The sequence below is a fragment of the Haliotis rubra genome, unplaced genomic scaffold (assembly GCF_003918875.1).
Source record: "Haliotis rubra isolate DU_JTF1 unplaced genomic scaffold, ASM391887v1 Scf1347, whole genome shotgun sequence".
In the NCBI taxonomy this organism is placed as follows: domain Eukaryota; kingdom Metazoa; phylum Mollusca; class Gastropoda; order Lepetellida; family Haliotidae; genus Haliotis; species Haliotis rubra.
In genome coordinates, this window is record NW_025765278.1 from 32491 (window position 1) to 52182 (window position 19692).

At 40.0% G+C, this 19692-nt stretch overlaps 1 protein-coding gene across 1 annotated transcript; it reads left to right on the forward strand.

Moving 5' to 3' along the window:
- The first annotated feature begins 1837 nt into the window (after window positions 1-1837).
- LOC124267901 (SAGA-associated factor 29-like) lies at window positions 1838-17352 on the forward strand. Its single transcript, XM_046702887.1, has 11 exons — window positions 1838-1926; window positions 2136-2333; window positions 4482-4566; window positions 5972-6044; window positions 7091-7155; window positions 7931-8036; window positions 8906-9091; window positions 10054-10147; window positions 11639-11707; window positions 13547-16653; window positions 16878-17352. Exons 2-10 carry the CDS (start codon window positions 2184-2186, stop codon window positions 13661-13663), a joined length of 945 nt encoding a protein of 314 aa, XP_046558843.1. The 5' UTR covers window positions 1838-1926; window positions 2136-2183; the 3' UTR covers window positions 13664-16653; window positions 16878-17352.
- The last annotated feature ends 2340 nt before the right edge of the window (window positions 17353-19692 follow it).

Below are 19692 nucleotides of genomic sequence, written 5' to 3' on the forward strand. Positions count from 1 at the left end.
ATAATAATTTGGTTTTCTCTTTATCCTGATGTGATATGAGATGAGATGATTAAAACACTGAATGTAAAATAGACTGAAAAACTTGACAATTGATCTCAATGATGTGGTACTTTGTGATAACACATGTATTAAAGTCACTTTTAAAATCTGTCTTGTGTCATGTTGTGCATCTTAAGTGGACCAGTCCACTGTATGGAATAGGTAACAGGCAGGAGATTAGTTATGCAACAGACCATAAACTATGTTATTTATAAGCTGTAGGGGTAGTGGCATGGTTAAGGGGTAATGGGAGGTTACCGGGTGGCCAGGCTCGCCGGCTTAGCTGATGCATATAATCGCATCCCAGTTGCGTAGTCGAGACTCTAATATTTACATAGCGCCGTCATATAAATCGCTTATGACTGAGTGCAGTACGTCAAATACACACACACAAAAAAAAAACATAGTGAAAATCTGACAATATAATTTAACAGAGGTACAGATAAGCTGCGTAGCTGCGTAAATTACGCAAATATTTATGCAGAAACGCAATTCCTATTACGTCTATTGTGTACAAGTACGCTTGCATTTTTGTAAATACTCACTACTCAATAAATTTGATCTTACATGCGTACACACAAAAATGTCAAATCATAGCTTGCGTACCGGCACATAGATAAAATAACTGAGATAAATTGAGAGGTTCTATTTCAACACATGAACATGGCAATTTGCAGTCTTTCTCGTCGTTTCTCATATTACAGATAATATATATATAACAAACAGGTAAACCAACATTTAAACTTAATTATATTTTTACAATTAATGGACAATGGCAATATTACCCAATTGAGTTTGAGTGAGGTGGGTACAATTTATTTGGTTATTCAAAGGAAAATTAGGATACCCAATTGAGATGAACACAAGCGAGTACATAACTCAATGACCGAAAAAGTTATCTGCATTACGGCCATGGACGGGAAGGTTAGTGACGGTAACATTAGCTTACTAAGTTCTTTTGCAAATTTTCACATTATTCGGGGTCTGGTCGTTTATTGTAGGGTGGGAAGATCCGAAGAAGTGGTCATAAAGATATTACCAACACTATTACTCACAATACAACCAGCGTGTGTGCGAACCATTCGCGTGCGTGCATGTGCGTGTGCGTATGAGGATGTTGTGTGAGATTGCGCGCTTTCGTGCGTGCGTGTGTGTGTGTGGTTAGTGCGTTTTCATCATTAGGGACCGTTCATATTGTATGGCTGGAGGGATGGGTGGGGTGGGGGTGGGGTGGCGTGATGAGATGATTTTTATGGAGAAACATGTACAATGTAAATTACCCCCACCCTACCCCCACCCCACCCACACACACATACACACCCAAAACCATCCACCCCTATATTTATGTACAAACGAAGTTAGAAACCCCCCAACCCCTGCCCCGGATGTCATGTACAAAGTCAATGACCACCACAACCCTCTTCCCATAACGTTTTAAGCATATTTCTATTAGATTTTTAGGTACAAAATTGCTGACCCCCAACCCCTACCCAGTTAATTTGTACAAAATTGAGGACCCCGCTATTTCCCCAGAACAAATAGGGTACCCCCAGCCTTAAAATTATCAAACGCCCCACTACCACCACCCATCCCCAGCCATAAATTATGAACGGTTCCTTAGAATCAAATCTTTCACAATTACAGACGTAATTTAGAGGAACACAGCTCTGTACATTTCGTCAGAGACCATGTCTTATTATGTGGTCTCTGATTTTGTTTATTATGATTGCTATCATTCCATTCATCAATTCGTTTCATGAATATTTTCTATTTTTAACAAATTGCTATTTAACCAATGAAAATTCCCCTTACATACACACCGATTGGTGGTAAACTTCCGGTTTGGCTTGCGGCAAGAAAAAGCCGGGATAAACGATCAAAGGGAGAGTGAGTATAATGAAATAATTCTACTTCAGGATTAATTTTAAATCCGTCTTTTAGCTACTTTCATAGATGAGCGTTACTTTACATCAATTTAAGACACTATTATCTATCTTGGTTCGACTCATGAGTGTAAAAACAGTAGCAACTGTCCACAACCAACAACACTCATATGTGTAACTACTACTATCACATATATCGGTGCTTTATTACAGAATATGGATTTTTAAGAGCTGAGACACGAATTATAAGGTCAGTAAGAGATGGGTCGGAGCAAGACCTCATCTGGCGGAGGCCCCGGTGGAAGTTTGAGCCCAGGTCAGGAAACACCGGGGGGAAATGCAGGCCAAGTTGCCGAAATCAGAATCAAGGAGCTGTTAAAAGAACTGTTTGGACTCATACATGAAGTGCAGGTAACGCTATGCAAAACTGAAACACTTGACCTCAGTCTATAATGTCAGGATATAATTAACATAGTTTTCATTCTTAGAACGATGAATAAAGAACTATTCTCTCTTTTATCTCAGTCTGTCATACAGAGCCTTAAACAACATCCAAAAAAGCCCATGCTAGTCTCGAGTTAGCTAAGATACATAGCGTTCATGTTCATGTCAGTGAACGCTATGTATCTTAGCTAGTCTCGAGTATGGGGCAAGTCTAGATTACCACAGTTTCATGAAATTAACTTAGGAACCATTTCTTTTCTCTAAATACAAATCTTCTTATATTTAGGATACCCGTGAGGGTCCGGGTTAGAATAGTCCAGCACATTACTAGACGACTTTGCACTAGTTTGTTCTTCAGTAACCCATGCTTGTTGTAAGAGGCGACTAACAGGATCAGGTGGTCAGGCTCGCTGACTTGGTTGACTCATGGCATCGGTTCACAATTGCGCAGATCGATGCTTATGCTGTTGATCACTGGATTGTCTGGTCCAGACTCGATTATTAACAGACCGCCGCCATATAGCTGGAATATTGCTGAGTGTGGCGTAAAACTATACCCACTCACTATATTTAGGATACGGATACAAAGTATTTAGGAAACACAACACACTGATCAGCTGCTGATGTCAAAACATTTGGAGTGTAAAATGAAATCTACAAAGTGACTGTCAACAGGTTAAGCTGGTTAGGATAGGAGATAGACAAGGTTCAAGTTATCCAAAGCTTTGTGCATTAACTTCAGTCTCTGTTAGTCCTTACAGTAAGAAATACATGATTTGGATGACTTGATTATTGTCTGTCTCAGTTTGTCAGCATCATCTCGATACATATGTCGGCATGATTACTGCAGATATGTTCCCCACGCATGTTTCTGTGCACAAAATCATTGTGCAGAATGGTAACCAGGGATGAGTACATTCGGAAGTGTTCTGTACTTACTTGTTCTTTGACACTGAACATGGAACCTTTTCTTTAGTTTGAGACCAGTAAAAATTTTACTCAAATTTGAGAAGACGCAGGGAAATGAATTTCCCAGAATGAACTGAAATCGATATCAAACCCAAACATAGTAGACAATTTGAGTTTGGTAGATAGATTACTTAAGTTGTTTGATCTTTTTTTATTTTAAAAATGCAGTTGAGTTAAAATTCAGCTGTTTCAAACTACTACTGTCAAACTCAGGGGCCAAATTTCCTAAGGTTCTGAATCCACCTCTCACTGGGTCTTCTTTTTAATTTGAAAGGAATTATTTCTTTCCATCACAATTATATATATTCCAAATTTCAGAGACTAAGCGTTAGGTTAAGCATTATGCACTATCCACTCGTAAGCAGATGAGACAAAACTACAACTCAAACTGGTTCAGGTTGGGGAATATGGATTCTTCTTCTGTTCAGGGTACTATTGTTAGTAGGGTACATTTCAGTATACTGAACGTTAGGGCTGCGCAATATAACCGGTTTACCAGTATTTACCGGGTCAGACCTGAAAACGATACATATTGCGATACGCTGATCGAAAACCGGTATTTTGACTTGCATTCAGAAAACTTCGTAACACTCTGAAATCTTCGGATATGTCCTTGTTTCATTTGTGCCAAATATTATTCACATTTTTATTTTATCATGATTAACAGTTGTTATTAAAGTTTAATCAAGCCTAGTGATTTTGTTGTGTTTTTGCTCTATAAATCAAGAAGTAACTTGATTATAAGTAGTTTTTTGTTTAAAAATACTTCATGCAATATATTGCAATACATATCGCAATACATGCTTTCGCATTGCAATATATCGCAATATGAAAATTCTCTGCAATACCCACCCCTACTGAACGTAGCTGGGGTAGATCTGAAGTGCCTGACCATGCTTTCAGCATAACTTCAGTAGGGATAACCTAGTGGTTATTGCAAGTGATATTTTTAGGTGTTGATCAGTCAACAAATACACAAACATACTTGATCCTGTAGAGTATATTTCCGCTATTGTGTCATATTTTGGAACTTATTAAATATTTTGGAAATATTAAAACTCATTTCTCAAGTTGTGCTTCTACCATGGGTGCACCACCATTGACAACGATGAAGGCTTTTGTCTCATTTTTCTCTTCCTTTTTCAGAAAGAGCGTGACCGTAGTGAGCACAATTTGACCAATATTTCAAAAACGCATGAACGGATGCAGCAAGAACAGAGAAACAAATCATGTGAGAGTTTATCAATATTGTTTGAATATGGACTAAGGTGGCAGTGGGGTGAGATAGCGTACGTCGTACATTGCATGAAACCCAATTCTGGAGTTCCCGGTTGTTATATTGTTGAAATATTAACAAAAGCACAAAGCCATACTAACTCATCACTGTCATGAATTTGGTTAAAGTCATCATTCAGAGCTGACAAAATCTACAGTAAGAAATTCATTCCATTTCATTACTTTTGTTCTTGTTAATCAATTTCATGTATTTGAATATTGTTACAGTGTTAGTTAAGCTTGTCCATTTGCCTAACCCACTGTAAGTCCCCATGGTCCCTAGTATGGTGATCTACCTTCAGTTGTTGGCGATGTATAGCCTGTGTTTTATATAGTATTGTCTTCTTTGATAAAAATGTTTTAGTTTTACATGCTAGTTTTAAATTAAGAACTGTGATAATGTAGTATTTTACTGTCCTTCGATGGCAGGTTTTTACGTTCTGGATTATTTTATTGTAATATTGATATAAATGAAATTGTTCTCGTTCCAATATGGCTGAAATATTGCCAATGTGACGCTAAATATTAACTCACTACCCATTTGCATAACCTGCTGTAAACATGCAACCTTTTGTCATGTGCATATGTACATATTGTGCTCTGGTATGTACCATTGTTTTCAGAGCAAGCGTGTAAGAATAGAAAAAATACTTCTTTCAGACTAGATCTATTCATTAAAGTGGTTTCAACAGCATGAGCATCAATCTATGCTATTGGGATACAATGACGTGTCAACAAAGTCAGCGAGTCTGATCCAGTGGTAGATTAATGCTCATGCTGTTCATCACAGGATTGTCTGGTCCAGACTTGATTATATACAGACTGCCATCATATAGCTGTAATATTGCCGAGTGCAGTCCGTGCTTCCTCTGGCATTTTTTACATCTGGATGTTGTGACTGGCTAGCATTTCAGAAAAGTTTACCGGTCAAGTGATCACACTTTTCATTGTGCCCGAGACCTTGCACCCTAACAACCAATCAGAAATGTAGAGGGTATCGCAATGCGTAAATGCCGCTATTTTCAGCCATGGGGTTTTCCAAAACTGCTATTTTGTATTTGACAACATCTCGATGTCATTGTGCAAACGTAAATCTTTTCAAGGAGAAATAAAATTGACATAGGTAACTAGAAAACTGATTTAAAATTTTGCTGGACACGAAGACCGACAGCCTTGAACATGTTGAAATTACCGGACATTCTAACTTTGTACCGGTAAAGTGCGGTATATACCAGATAATGGAAACACTGGCAGTGTAAAAACAGCTAACAAAAAAACGCCATTAAGTTGGTGTTCATGGTATCAGAGTTTTAAACCATACTTGACCAAATGTTTTTGGTGAACTGCTGTCTGTGTTTCAGTTACTCCGTACTACAAAAACAAGCTACGTGGACTCTACAACACAGCGATGCAGGATGCAGAAGCAGAGGCTGAGTAAGACTGTTCGGACTGAAAACAAATGAATTGTAACGTTGATCTTATAAAGGGCTTTAATGTATTTTTTGCCTTGAAATGGCTTAAAAGTGAATAAAAAGTCTGGTAGTTCCTATCTTTTTTTTTAATGATGTATAAATAAACATTGTGAATGTGCATTTTTGTCATGTTTCTACTCTAGTCTGAATACATGTTGAAATCTTTAGATGTAGAGTTATCTCCCTTCCATTGATTGTTTGCTTTGACTGCCAATATGAAAAGTAAAATGAACATATGTTTCTGAAATGTCTTTTCATTCGTAAACAGCAGTATGATGTTTGCTTGGTCAAGTTTAACACTGTGTTAGGCAGTCTTATTTTGTAATAAATTTGAGAAATCACATGGAAAGTATTACAAGCGTGAGGGTAACGTGTCATTTGTGAACTATCAGACCTTTGCGGATTAAGGCAGGATATGTCCCTCAAATCTCATGCATTTTGAGCTGACTTATAATTAAGGAGGCTGTAAGAGATTCCATGGCATGATTTTGGTTGCCAGTATACCATGGTTGTGATAATAGTCAACTAAGATTCATACAGATCCTTAAAGAGCCAGGTTGTTACATGATTTAGAAAGTGTGAGTTGACTGATTTTGTGACATTTTGTGCTGATCATTGTGAAGATCAGACAGTTAATGTTTCGACTCTGCAGTGTCATACCCAGATAAGGGTACTTCTTGTATTGATGTGCGTCTCTATGTCTTGTATTGATGTGCGTCTCTATGTCTTGTATTGATGTGCGTCTCTATGTCATATCAACAGACTTCAGAAGATGGTGCATGTATCGTTGTATGGCACTATGCACTTACAGGGATAAAACAAGGACTTAAAGTCAGTATGCTGTTGTGTCCAGTATATCCTTGTTCAGCATTGTTTGTGTGTCTGTGTAAACTGGCCTACTTCCAGACAACTACAAGCAACTGCAAACATGTTTGCATGACAGTTTGCACACAGTGTAAAACAATGTTCGCTCAATAACTACCATCTTGTTATTTGTTGAATTTACAGGTTGCTGAGGAAGGCACTGGACAAGATTAGCGAGATTAAATCCATCCAGAATGACAAAAGACATGGTAAGGAAAGCACCTTACAGTATACCAGAAACAGAGGGTGTTCATATAAATGAACTGCAAACGATGACATTAGATTGGGTAGCCATATTAGCCAAGTAAATAGTTTCTGCTTTGGTGTTTCCATAAACTGAAAACTGTCATGCACACTAACATGCCTATGTACTGCCCTGGAGTGAATCCTGATTAGCTGATAACAGTATTGGCAGAGTCAGGGTTCCATTTTAAGGGAAGCCAGAAACTGCAAATCTCTATTTTTACCCAAACCTTGAGGTTGGCCACCATAGATCGAATCCAGTTTTGGTCCAGTACTGCTGTTGCTGCTGCTGACGGCTCTGAAAAGTCCCATTTCATTTGTACCAAGTGACTTTAAGAAAGTAACTTGTCCTGACTAATGTTCCACTTGCCCAGACTTTATGAAATAATCATGATGATGTAATTATGAAAGAATAAATCAACATGGTATTTGATGTTAATGTTTACTTGACTATTTATTGAAATGTGATACATAGCAAAGAAAGATAACTCTACTTTATTATCATTGCGAAATTTAACATCTACATTTTGAGCAGATATGAAATTAAATCCAAGATTATTTGCAGTTTGAAACCATAAGTGGAAATTATCTAGTAGCACACTGACAAGTAAGATACCATTATTTGATTGCCCGAAATGAAAACTGACTTTTCCCGGTCTCAGGCGATGGGATTTTTTAACCCCTGCTTGTACATATCTTTGTATCCTTCATCTAGAGTTTTTCATGCTCAATATTTTTCAGGGGATGTTGATCGACCAAAGCAGATCATGCGCCGTGGTGTTCTCATGACGATGCTGCAACAGAATGCCGTCACTCTCCCGCTGTGGGTCAGCAAGCCGGGAGAAAAGTGGGTAGCTGCTGTCACATGTTTTGTTTGTTGGTATATGATGATATGCATCAACCCTGTGAAGGTCCGGGTTAGAATTGAACTTCAGCAACCCATGCTTGTTGTAAGTGGCGACTGACGGGATCAGGTGGTCAGACTCGCTGACTTGGTTGACAAATGTCATCATATCCCAGTTGCTTAGAGCGATGCTCATGATGTTGATCACTGGATTGTCTCGTCCAGACTCGATTATTTCAGACCGCCGCCATATAGCTGGACAAAAGAAAACATACTGTCAGCTGGCCTGACCTGTGTGGAAGTGTGGTATCTCGGTGTCTGGCGATTCATTAACTGGTAGATTGACATACATCATTGAATTAAAGTGGCAAGAAAAGTTTAATAAACTTGACTCAATTTATGATTGGATTGTCATTTTGACGTAGCCTGAATCACCCATGAAGATCCGGGGTAGAATAGGTCTTCAGCAACTCATGCTTGCCACAAAAGGCGACTATGCTTGTCGTAAGAGGCGGGATCGGGTGGTCAGGCTCGCTGACTTGGTTGACACATGTCATCGGTCCCCAATTGCGCAGATCGATGCCCATGCTGTTGATCACTGGATTGTCTGGTCCAGACTCGATTATTTACACACCGCTGCCATATAGCTGGAATATTGCTAAGTGCGGCGTAAAACTCAACTCACTCACTCACTCCTTTAAATCATGATAGCAGTACAATTTGAACATTCATTTATTTGTTTATCACACCAACTCCTAAATGCCACTCAAAGGACATTTTGAATTCTTGGCAACCAATACCACATGAACATGAACCTATTTTGAATCTGATTTATTTCTGTAGTGTAACAATTCTCGCTTGTATTATTTCAGACCTCCGCCATTGTGTGGCGCTGTGTCAGCTGACAACAACTACGTTGCCAAGTCCGGCAACAAGGTGGCAGCCAGGGTCAAAGGTCAGGATGGAGAGGAAAACTGGATACTGGCCGAAGTCGTTTCATATAATTCATCTTCCAATAAATACGAAGTGGATGACATTGATGCAGAAGAGGGAAAAGAGTGAGTCATCCAGGGATACATACTGCAATAATTAAAGTGTTTGTTGTGTGGTCATTGTAATTCCCTTATTCTGAACTTGTCATGTGTTATTGCATTCATTTCCCAATAAATGTAACAAATAAAGCGTGACATTAAAGCAGACTGCTGTCACCACTATGGATTCTTGGAGAATCCCCATTTACAGTTGAGGGAACTCCTTTTCTGTTTACGCAGCACAGGACATTTTAGCCATTTTGATACGTATTTAGGATCGCTCAAACCACCTTTTGATACCTGAAACCCAGAAGGAATGATACAAAATACCTGCAGGTTTGCTTCTTCCTGACATATTTATTCCTATTCATTTTAGTCTGAGTGTTGCAGTTCTTTTTACCACTTATTCCAATTACCTGTGAAGATCCGGGTTAGGATTGATCTTCAGTAGCCCATGCTTGTCGTAAGAGGCGACCAACGGGATCGGGTGGTCAGGCTCGCTGACTTGCTTGACACATGTCATCGTATCCCAATTGTGTAGATCGCTGCTCATGATGCTGATCACTGGATTGTCTGGTCCAGACTCGATTATTTACAGACCGCATATACCTGGAATATTGCTGAGTGCGGCGTAAAGCTAAAGTGACTCACTCACTTATTATGATTATCAGGTCCTGCAGACTGTCGGTAGTCCTGGAGAAATCATTATCAACATTCTAAAACACGATAAGCAATGATGAAAATATGATTCATTTTTTTTAATGTGACCGTATATGCCCCATAGATGTCTTATGCATGTTGAAGTATAATTTTTTGTTACTTTGGTGATGTTGCAACTATGGCTTCATGCAATCAACCACTTTGTCAATCATTATGTTTACAGGATATTGAGATGACCAATACTGACAACTGTTGTTCATGTTGGTGTTTGCATACAAACTTTGATTGTCAGAAGTAGTTGTTACATGACTATTAACTGTTTGTTATAGGCGTCACTCCATCAGTAGGAGGAGAGTTGTCCCCCTTCCCATCTGGAAGGCCAACCCAGAGACAGACCCAGATGCTCTGTTCCCCAAGGATACAGTGAGTAGATTTATCATGCTTCGTTAGTGTAGCCTGATTGTGTGTCAAACAGCGTGCAAAATAGCCACTTGCCCGCTATCCGTGGCTAGTAAAAATCCAGTCAGGCCAGTAAATTTTCACAGTCACTGGCCCGACTAGCTAGTGAATTTTCATGGGGTCATTTTGTAAATATATCATTCTCTCCGACTTGATAGGGGCGGTGGGGTAGCCTAGTGATTAAAACGTTGGCTCGTCACGCCAAAGACCCGGGTTCGAAGCCCATTTCTGGTGTCCCCTGCCGTGATGTTGCTGGAATATTGCTAAAAGCGGCGTAAAACCAAAGTCAGTCAGTCAGTCCGACTTCATAAGTTAAAATACACTTTTAAATCATGCAAGATTATGGCCTTATATTATATATAATGATAAAAATGTTCATCATATTTGCAGCTGAATGATAAAGCCCATATCTACATTCACATTTTGTGGGCTGGTAACATTCAGGCATAGCTAGCCTGACCGGCTAGCAAAGTTTGGAAACTATTTGGCACACTGGTGTCAACACCATACTTATGCTCCCAGGTTTCACCAAAGTGGTTCAAATCTTGGGCTTTCCTCACACATGTAGCTTAGAAGCCATGAGATGACTAGAATAATGTTCAACTGACAAGCTGACTCTCTAATCTGTTATAGCCAGGGATATATCTACCTGTTGTGGTGGTGATATGATGTTACCTCAATTATATGATATTGAGTTGTCTCTACTGGTTTATTACACAACTTGCCACCTCTCTAGTCAGTGTTGAACCTTCAACTGGTGTTTTGTCTCACATATACTCCCCCAGATGACACTCAAGATTGAAGAAAACACACTGGTTCCTAGAAATTAGATTTTCGTTCTTCTGAGTACTGGATCCCAGTATCAACATTTGATGTTATACATGGAGGATACTTAACGACCTTCCGAGTAATACCATTTTTATTAAACAAGTTTAGTATTCTGTTCATTACTCTCCAACATAAATTGATAGAAATTGCCTACAGTGTGATGACACTCATCTTTACACGAGTCAAGCATTGTGACATCATAACTGTAAACCATTATGACGTCATACGTCTAGCGGTATTACACTAGTGTAATATTGCAATAAAAATATGACACTGCAGTATCTTCCACAGTCAAGTAATAAAGTAACCTACGTTTATAACTAACTGTGTGATAGAAAAAACTATATGTTGGTTATAGGAAATTGGTTATAATGTAGTCAAACTGAATACAACAAACCACAGGTTTAAATGGACTCAAATTCGCAGTCCCTTTGAGTTGTTATCATAGTTTACTCTATAAATATAATTATTTGTAAATTGTACCCTCCTCCCCCATATCTGAAAGGGATATGTGTTATTATTTTGTGGTTGATATTACTAGAGGAGCCTTGTCCATGATCTGCAGAGTGATTAAAGATACATTTGTTAAAAAAGAAAAGGATGGATGATGTTTGTTGTCTGTTTCAGCTTGTCCTGGCCTTGTATCCACAGACAACCTGTTTCTATAGAGCTCTCGTGGACACACCGCCTAAAGGGGTAAGAACATATGTCCTAAATCTACAGCGTAGGACGCTGTATATTATGTATAGGAGGGAGGAGGGACTCCAAAGGTTTTACATTTTATGTCAAAACCGAGGGGAAGTGTTTTCCCTAACATATAACTGTCAATGATGGATAATTATAATGTAGATGATCATTTAATGAAGCAACAATAACTGAAGTGCAAGTAAAATAAATTTAATGACAGTAACTATAAATAGATAATTTAACCCCATTGTCCTAAATCTACAACTTAGGGCGTTGCATATTATGCATAGGAGGAGGAAGCGATTCCAAAGGTTTACATTCTCATACCAAAACCGAGGGAAGTGTTTTCACCTAACATATAAACCGTCAATGATGGATAATTATAATGTAGATGACCTGTTTCAAGTAAAATAAATTTAATGACAGTAACTATAAATAGATAATTTAACCCCATTGTCTTCGTCGGGGCGGTGGGGTAGCCTAGTGGTTAAGGCGTTCACTCGTCACTCCGAAGACCCGGGTTGGATTCCCCACATGGGTACAATGTGTTAAGCCCATTTCTGGTGTTCCCGGCCATGATATTGCAGGAATATTGCTAAAAGCGGCGTAAAACCAAACTCACTCACTCACTCGTCGGCTCGGTGGCCGTGAGGTAGTGTCCGCTCAAAATCTGAAAGATGCGGTTCCAATCTTGCTTCAGAAAACATTTGCACTTTGAAATTGATCTTGGACGATATTTTTCAATTGATTTCAAACACTCATATATCATTATATAGAGTTAGGAAAGAATAATTACAAAAAGTAAAACCTGGCAAGAGGTCTTACTTGCAAACAAAAACCTCAAATGCAGTTATTCTGGGAAAACAAGAGATGCTTAATATATAGTGAGAAGCACACTTCAGGTTTATATATCAAGTCAATCATTTGACTAGCCATGTGCTTGTTTGTGTTGTTGGTTTGGTGCTTAACACAGCACGCAGCAATATTTCAATTGTTAAGTGTCAGTTGTTAAGTTATGCATCAAGCTGGTAAGCCTGACATCCTAATCCTGTTATTTGCCTCTTTAAAGGGGCATGGGTTGCTTCTGACCAATTCTGACCACCTCCGTGGTGTAGTGTTTAGAGCATCCACCCGGGAGAGCGGAAGGTCGTGGGTTCGATCCCCGACCGCATCATACCAAAAGACGTTAAAATATGGTACTTGTTGGTCCCTGCCTGGCGCTCGGCATTAATGGGTACATCAAGGACTGGTCGGCTCGGAGTCAGTATAAAGTGTCTGAGTGGGGTATTCATGCTTCACTGCGGCATGGTATCTCGGTGGGCTAGCACTATAAAACCAGCCTAAGTCTGGGCTAGTACAAGCAGCCGCACATACACATACATACGCTTGCACGTCGTCATATGAGCAAAATATTCTCAAGCACGACGTTAAACCCAATTTCACCTCACCTCTGACCAATTCTAACCGAGATCTCCATGGGTCTGTCTTGTAAAGACTCAATTAATTCATAAAGAGCACTGAGTGAGTGAGTTTGGTTTTACGCTGCTTGTAGCAATATTGCAGCAATATCACAGTGGGGGACACCAGAACTGAGCTTCACACTTTGTACCCATGTGGGGAATCGAACCCGGGCCTTCGACGTGAGGAGTGAACGTTTTAACCACTAGGCTACCCTACCGCCCCCAAGAAGCATTGAAGAAAAAAAACAAAGTGTAAACTTTTCAAGCATGTAAGCCCAGACCAACTGCAGTGTAAGAAAGTGCAATATGTCCTCCTTATATATTCTTGTATGGGGACCTGCCAGATACTTTGAGGAGAGTATTTCAGTGCTGTTTACCTATGTTGCAGCCCCAAGATGACTACTCGGTGCTGTTTGAGGACACCTCCTACCATGACGGCTACTCCCCACCACTGATGGTGGCACAGAGATATGTGATAGCTTGTAAAGAAGACAAGAAGAAGTGAGCTACAGTGTACAGGAGAACTCATGCTTAGGGCAGAGCATGGACAAATGTGATGGACAAAGTGTCACAGTAGGATCGGCCTTGTGGAGACCTGCTACAGTGCTGGGACATGATCATTTGTAATTACATTTGAAGTGAATTGTTTCAAGATTTTGCATTTTGCTGAAATACTGCCAGGATGTAATCGGGACAATGTTTATACATACAATGTACTTGATAGTAAGCCAGAGATCAACATGACAAACTTGTGAGGCTTTTACTGGATGTTTATGTACCAGCCAAGAGAAGTTAATCTGTCATGGCTGGTGTGTGTTGTAGCACAGAGCCTTCCAATTGTGGGTTACCTTAATCTTGTTTTGAGAAGTTACGTAATAGGTAATATATTTCCCCTTTCATCATTTATTTGCAGTGTCAAGTATGTTAAGTTAGTGAAAATAGTACGCACTTACTAAAAAAACACACATTGAAATAATGATTTTCCATAGATAACTTTCTGTAAGAAATGTGTTTTCGTATGAATTTACTTTGGGAAGGGCATTATCTGTAATTACAGTTCCTAGAGATGGGAGAGGCATCTAAGGTGTCAATACTTCTGACTGCTCTGGCTGGCCATTGTCGGATGTTATCTGTAGTTACAGTTCCTAGAGATGGGAGATACATCTATGGTGTCAATACTTCTGACTGCTCTGGCTGGCCATTGTCGGATGTTATCTGTAGTTACAGTGCCTAGAGATGGGAGAGGCATCTATGGTGCCGATACTTCTGACTGCTCTGGCTGGCCATTGTCGGATGTTATCTGTAGTTACAGTGCCTAGAGATGGGAAAGGCATCTATGGTGCCGATACTTCTGACTGCTCTGGCTGGCCATTGTCGAATGTTATCTGTAGTTACAGTGCCTAGAGATGGGAGAGGCATCTATGGTGCCGATACTTCTGACTGCTCTGGCTGGCCATTGTCGGATGTTATCTGTAGTTACAGTGCCTAGAGATGGGAAAGGCATCTATGGTGCCGATACTTCTGACTGCTCTGGCTGGCCATTGTCGGATGTTATCTGTAGTTACAGTGCCTAGAGATGGGAAAGGCATCTATGGTGCCGATACTTCTGACTGCTCTGGCTGGCCATTGTCGGATGTTATCTGTAGTTACAGTGCCTAGAGTTGGGAGAGGCATCTATGGTGCTGATACTTCTGACTGCTCGGGCTGGCCATTGTCGGATGTTATCTGTAGTTACAGTGCCTACAGATGGGAGATACATCAATTGTGCCGATACTCATGATACCGAGTTCCATTCCTCACTGTCGATGTCTGTTTGATTCCCCAAATTTCCTGGCACATGCCGTTAGGGAATGAAACCAGGACTATAAAGACCCCAATCAGCATCATACCCATAGTCTTGGATGATGTCATGGACAATATATTGCTCAAAAGTCTGTTTTGAGGATTATGAATAAAAGTCTGTTTTGATCTTCGTCATCCTGATTGTAGCTTACACAGGACACTCCATACTTCATACACTCTGACATACTGCCTGCAGAATGGAAGAGGTTGATGGTGCTTTCCAAATTTTAATGAACAGTTTTTCTTATTTCTCCACCTAACCCATGTCGGGTCTGTATCTGTATCTTGTATGAGTGGAATGGATATATACTCATGGAAACAAATAAGGGAACACATGAAAGTACAAGTGTTCCATTATTCTTTTCCAGGTTTCTTCACAAGGTATGTATTGGACTGTGAGTGAAATTCTGGAAATAACTTAAGGAACACTTGTACTAACTTTCATGTGTTCCCTTATTCATTGATATGAGTATATTATTACCATGATAGGCCGAAATCAAATCCTGCTTACTCTTTCGGCTGTGCTAGCGATGTGGTGCTCAGCAAGCTGTGACATGACAATGACTTTTCAAGTGACTTTGGTTGAAAACCCCAGAGAATGTTTCTGAGCATTATTTTTAGCATCATACAGTAAATATAACAGCGAAAATGGGTGGGTTGTAGAATATGGATGGGGGTATGTAATGTAAAAGAAAAGTGGACATATGTTACCCTGGATAACTGACATCACATAAATGACAAGACGATGAAGTCAGTTAGTTTGTCATTGTATTGCATAGCGTGATGCTCATGCTGTCAGTCACTGGATTGTGTGGTCCAGACTACTATCATATAGCCGGAATATTGCTAATTATGGCATCAAACAACACACATATTATATGTTGTTCATTTGTCATCACCACGGTCACAGTGATCTCTGCATGATCTCTTGTATATTTCCCAGGGAGTTGAGAACGATGACAAGTATGCACCCACTAGAAGGGGAACAAATAAACCACATTTTTTTCAGGTACGAGTACTTGGATAAGTGCAGTATATAAATGAATAATGTAGTATGATAATAATGATGATAATATCTGAGGTCGCAAATTGTCCTTATGTGTTGACATGGAATGCTACAGTGAATACTGAGCTGCATAGTATTCATAATCAAATACATATACTTATTTCATGCACATTAACTCATGAACAACATATGGCTTTTTCAACTCGTCCCTTGTTTGTGTATATTTGCCGTGTATTTTTATGTTTAGTTACCATGGTTACCTGTTGTGTCATTATTGTTTATGTCCTTGCCACTAACATGTTTTATAGCTACATGTTGTTAATCGTTTACACAAGGTCAAAAGAATGAAGTTGTAATGAAGTCAGTTTCATTTTTTTTCACTAATATTTGGCTTATGTTGGACAGCAGGATTGGCCTGGTGTGTTTGATAATAATAATTATAATTGTGAATTTATTATGTGCCTTTTTTCTAGAAGGCACATGCTCAAAGCGCTAACACACAATCTGATTATTATTACCCTGGATAGCCCAAGCTGCCTGTGAGGCACTAGAAGGTTAATAGTCACATGACTTATCCCACCAGGTACCCATTTTCTGCTTAATCATGTCTGGGTCTGATGAACAGTGTTCAAAGGTTCAAAATCATAGTGAGCCATGATATTATGTCAAGTCTGGTAATATGACTGACTGAGTATGGTTTTATGCCGTTTTTAGCAATATTCCAGCAATGTCACGGCGGGGGACACCAGAAATGGGCTTCACACATTGTACCCATGTGGGGAATCGAACCCGGGCCTTCACCGTGACGAGCGAACGCTTTAACCACTAGGCTACCCCACCACCCTCTGGTAATGTGAGATTATTGTCTCAGGCATTGTCCAGTTTCATCCTTTCGACATAACAGAAGCTTGTAATTTTGTGTTTAAGTCATATCCATTCTTCTTTCACCAAAGACTCACATATTTGGGCTCATATCATCAGGCTTGTCTACCACATTTAACCAAGAAGACTCACCCACCCACCCACCCAGTGCAATGAAACCTCATTAGTCCCACCCTGTGTTTTCAAATATCCTCCCTCTGGGCAATCCTGCTGTCTATGATTGCTTAAGAAGATGTATTAATCATCCATAATCTCCAAATTAGCTGATATCGGTTTGAACCATGCCGTCCTCATTGGTGAGGTTTCTGGTATAAGTAGTGCTGTGCATTGGACAGTTTATTCTTTCAGTCTGTCCATTGCAGTGTGGTAACAGTGAATCAGTTAGTTGCTGACACAAACAGTTACTGTCAAAGTGGATCAGTTGTTGCTGCTGCTGATGTGAATAAAGACTACCTGACCAATGAGACGTGCTATGTTATGTATTAGAGATTTGGAAACATGATTAACCATTTGGGCAAACCGATTGAAAAACATTCTGGATGTTTTGTCATTCTACACACATGTAGAAATTCTGTTGCTATATGCTATTCATCTCACTTTACACGTGTTACATGTAGTGAGTGAGTTTAGTTTTACGCTGCACTCAGCAATATTCCAGCTATATGGCGGTGGTCTGTAAATAAAGTCTGGACCAGATAATCCTGTGATCAACAACATGAGCATCAACTTACCCAATTGGGAACCGATGACATGCCAACCAAGTCAGCGAGCCTGACCACCTAATCCCGTTAGTCACCTCTTACGACAAGCATGGGTTACTGAAGATTAATTCTAACCCACATCTTCACAGGTATGTTACATGTAGCATATGCTACACCCATGTAGATGCTGTGTGACATGTTACATATAACACCTGTCCTTAAGGAACTCATGGTTTTAGAGTGACAAGCTGTGTGCTACACCATCTTGATATCTTGACATACTACATGCTGTCCACAAGGTATTGTGTTGAAGGGACCTGTGTAAATACTTAATCGAGGTTCAACAGTATTGCAGTATCATGACTAGATAAGGAATATGCAAGGACCAAGCATTACTTCAAGACAATCAAAAGATTGACACAACACTGTTTGACAATATACTGTGTGACATTCAACTCACATCTAGGTTTATGGGACATTCCACTGCAATCAAGTTGGCATGTGACATGCTGGAACTAGGTATTGCATGACATCCTACAACTGGTTAGGAGTTGTGCAACATGCGGGGCGGTGGGGTAGCCTAGTGGTTAAAGCGTTGGCTCGTCACGACCGAAGACCCGGGTTCGAATCCCCACATGGGTTCAATGTGTGAAGCCCAGCCATGTTGCTGGAATATTGCTAAAAGCGGCATAAAAACCAAACTCACTCAGTTGTGCAACATGCCACTGACATCTTGGGACTGTGTGACATACTGCAGCCATCTAGTATTACAGCACATGATAGAACCATCTAGGTATTGTGTGAAGTGCTATATTTGACAGGCTACAACCATCTAGGTTTTGATACAATCAATCTTCTATACTAATCTTGGTATTGTCAGACCTGCTATGTACTTCACTCATATAGATAGTACTACATTCTATACATGTCAAGGTATCACGTGACAAAGTTATGATTGTCAATTTGGAGGGGAAGGGGTCGAAACCACACCACCCCACCCCTGTAAATGACTAAAGACCACACTGATGTTAATGTTTTGCATTGGCAGAGCCGGGGGGGTGTCACAACACCCCCTTTGATAAATACTGGATCCACCTGTGATTGTGACATGCTATACCTACCAACTGACTAACATCTTTGTGTCAAAGTAAAGTAAATCCTTCAGAGGATATCAGGGGCTAAACAGCAATCTTAAGTACATGTAGACTGCAAACAGCGATCCTGGTATTGTATGACAAGCTCAAGCTGCAAGCTCAAAGATCTTCTGTGACAACAGTTTCTTGGAATTGAAACTTCATGCATGTCCTTGAGGTTTGTTTACAACTATATTGAACTGGATTCCAACCTTGAAGTTCAGCACCCAGTGCCTGTAATAGGTGAGGTGAGGTGAAATTGGATTTAACGTCGTGCTTGAGAATATTTCGCTCATATGACGGCGTGCATGCGTGTGTATGTGTATGTGCGGCTGCTTGTACTAGCCCAGACTGAAGCTGGTTTTATAGTGCTAGCCCACTGAGATACCATGCCGCAGTGAAGCATGAATACCCCACTCAGACACATTATACTGCCTCCGAGCCGACCAGTCCTTGTTGTACCCATTAATGCCGAGAGCCAGGCAGGGACCAACAAGTACCATATTTTAATGTCTTTTGGTATGACGTGGTCGGGGATCGAACCCGTGACCTTCCGCTCTCCGGGCGGACGCTCTAACCACTACAGCACAGAGGCGGTCAGCAGTAATAGGCGACTGATGGAATGAGTGGTCAGTCTCACTGATATAGTTGATGTACGTCATTGTATTCCACAGCTTATGGAGTCAATCACAGGATAGTCTGATCCAGACTGAAATGCCTATGGAATGTTCCCTGCTGTCACGTTAACAACAAACAAACAGATCTTAGCCTGACTTTCTGTTAGGTGTGTGACTGCACTGTGTATGGGGTATGTTCCACAATGACTGTACCAAGCTCAGAACTGTTCAAAACAGCAAAGTTAAAGTTGCCCAGTGAGCATCGTCTTACAGCATAAAAATACAAAAACATTCTTTGATAAAAATTATTTCATTCTAACTTTTGCATGTTAACATATAACATTGTTAAATAC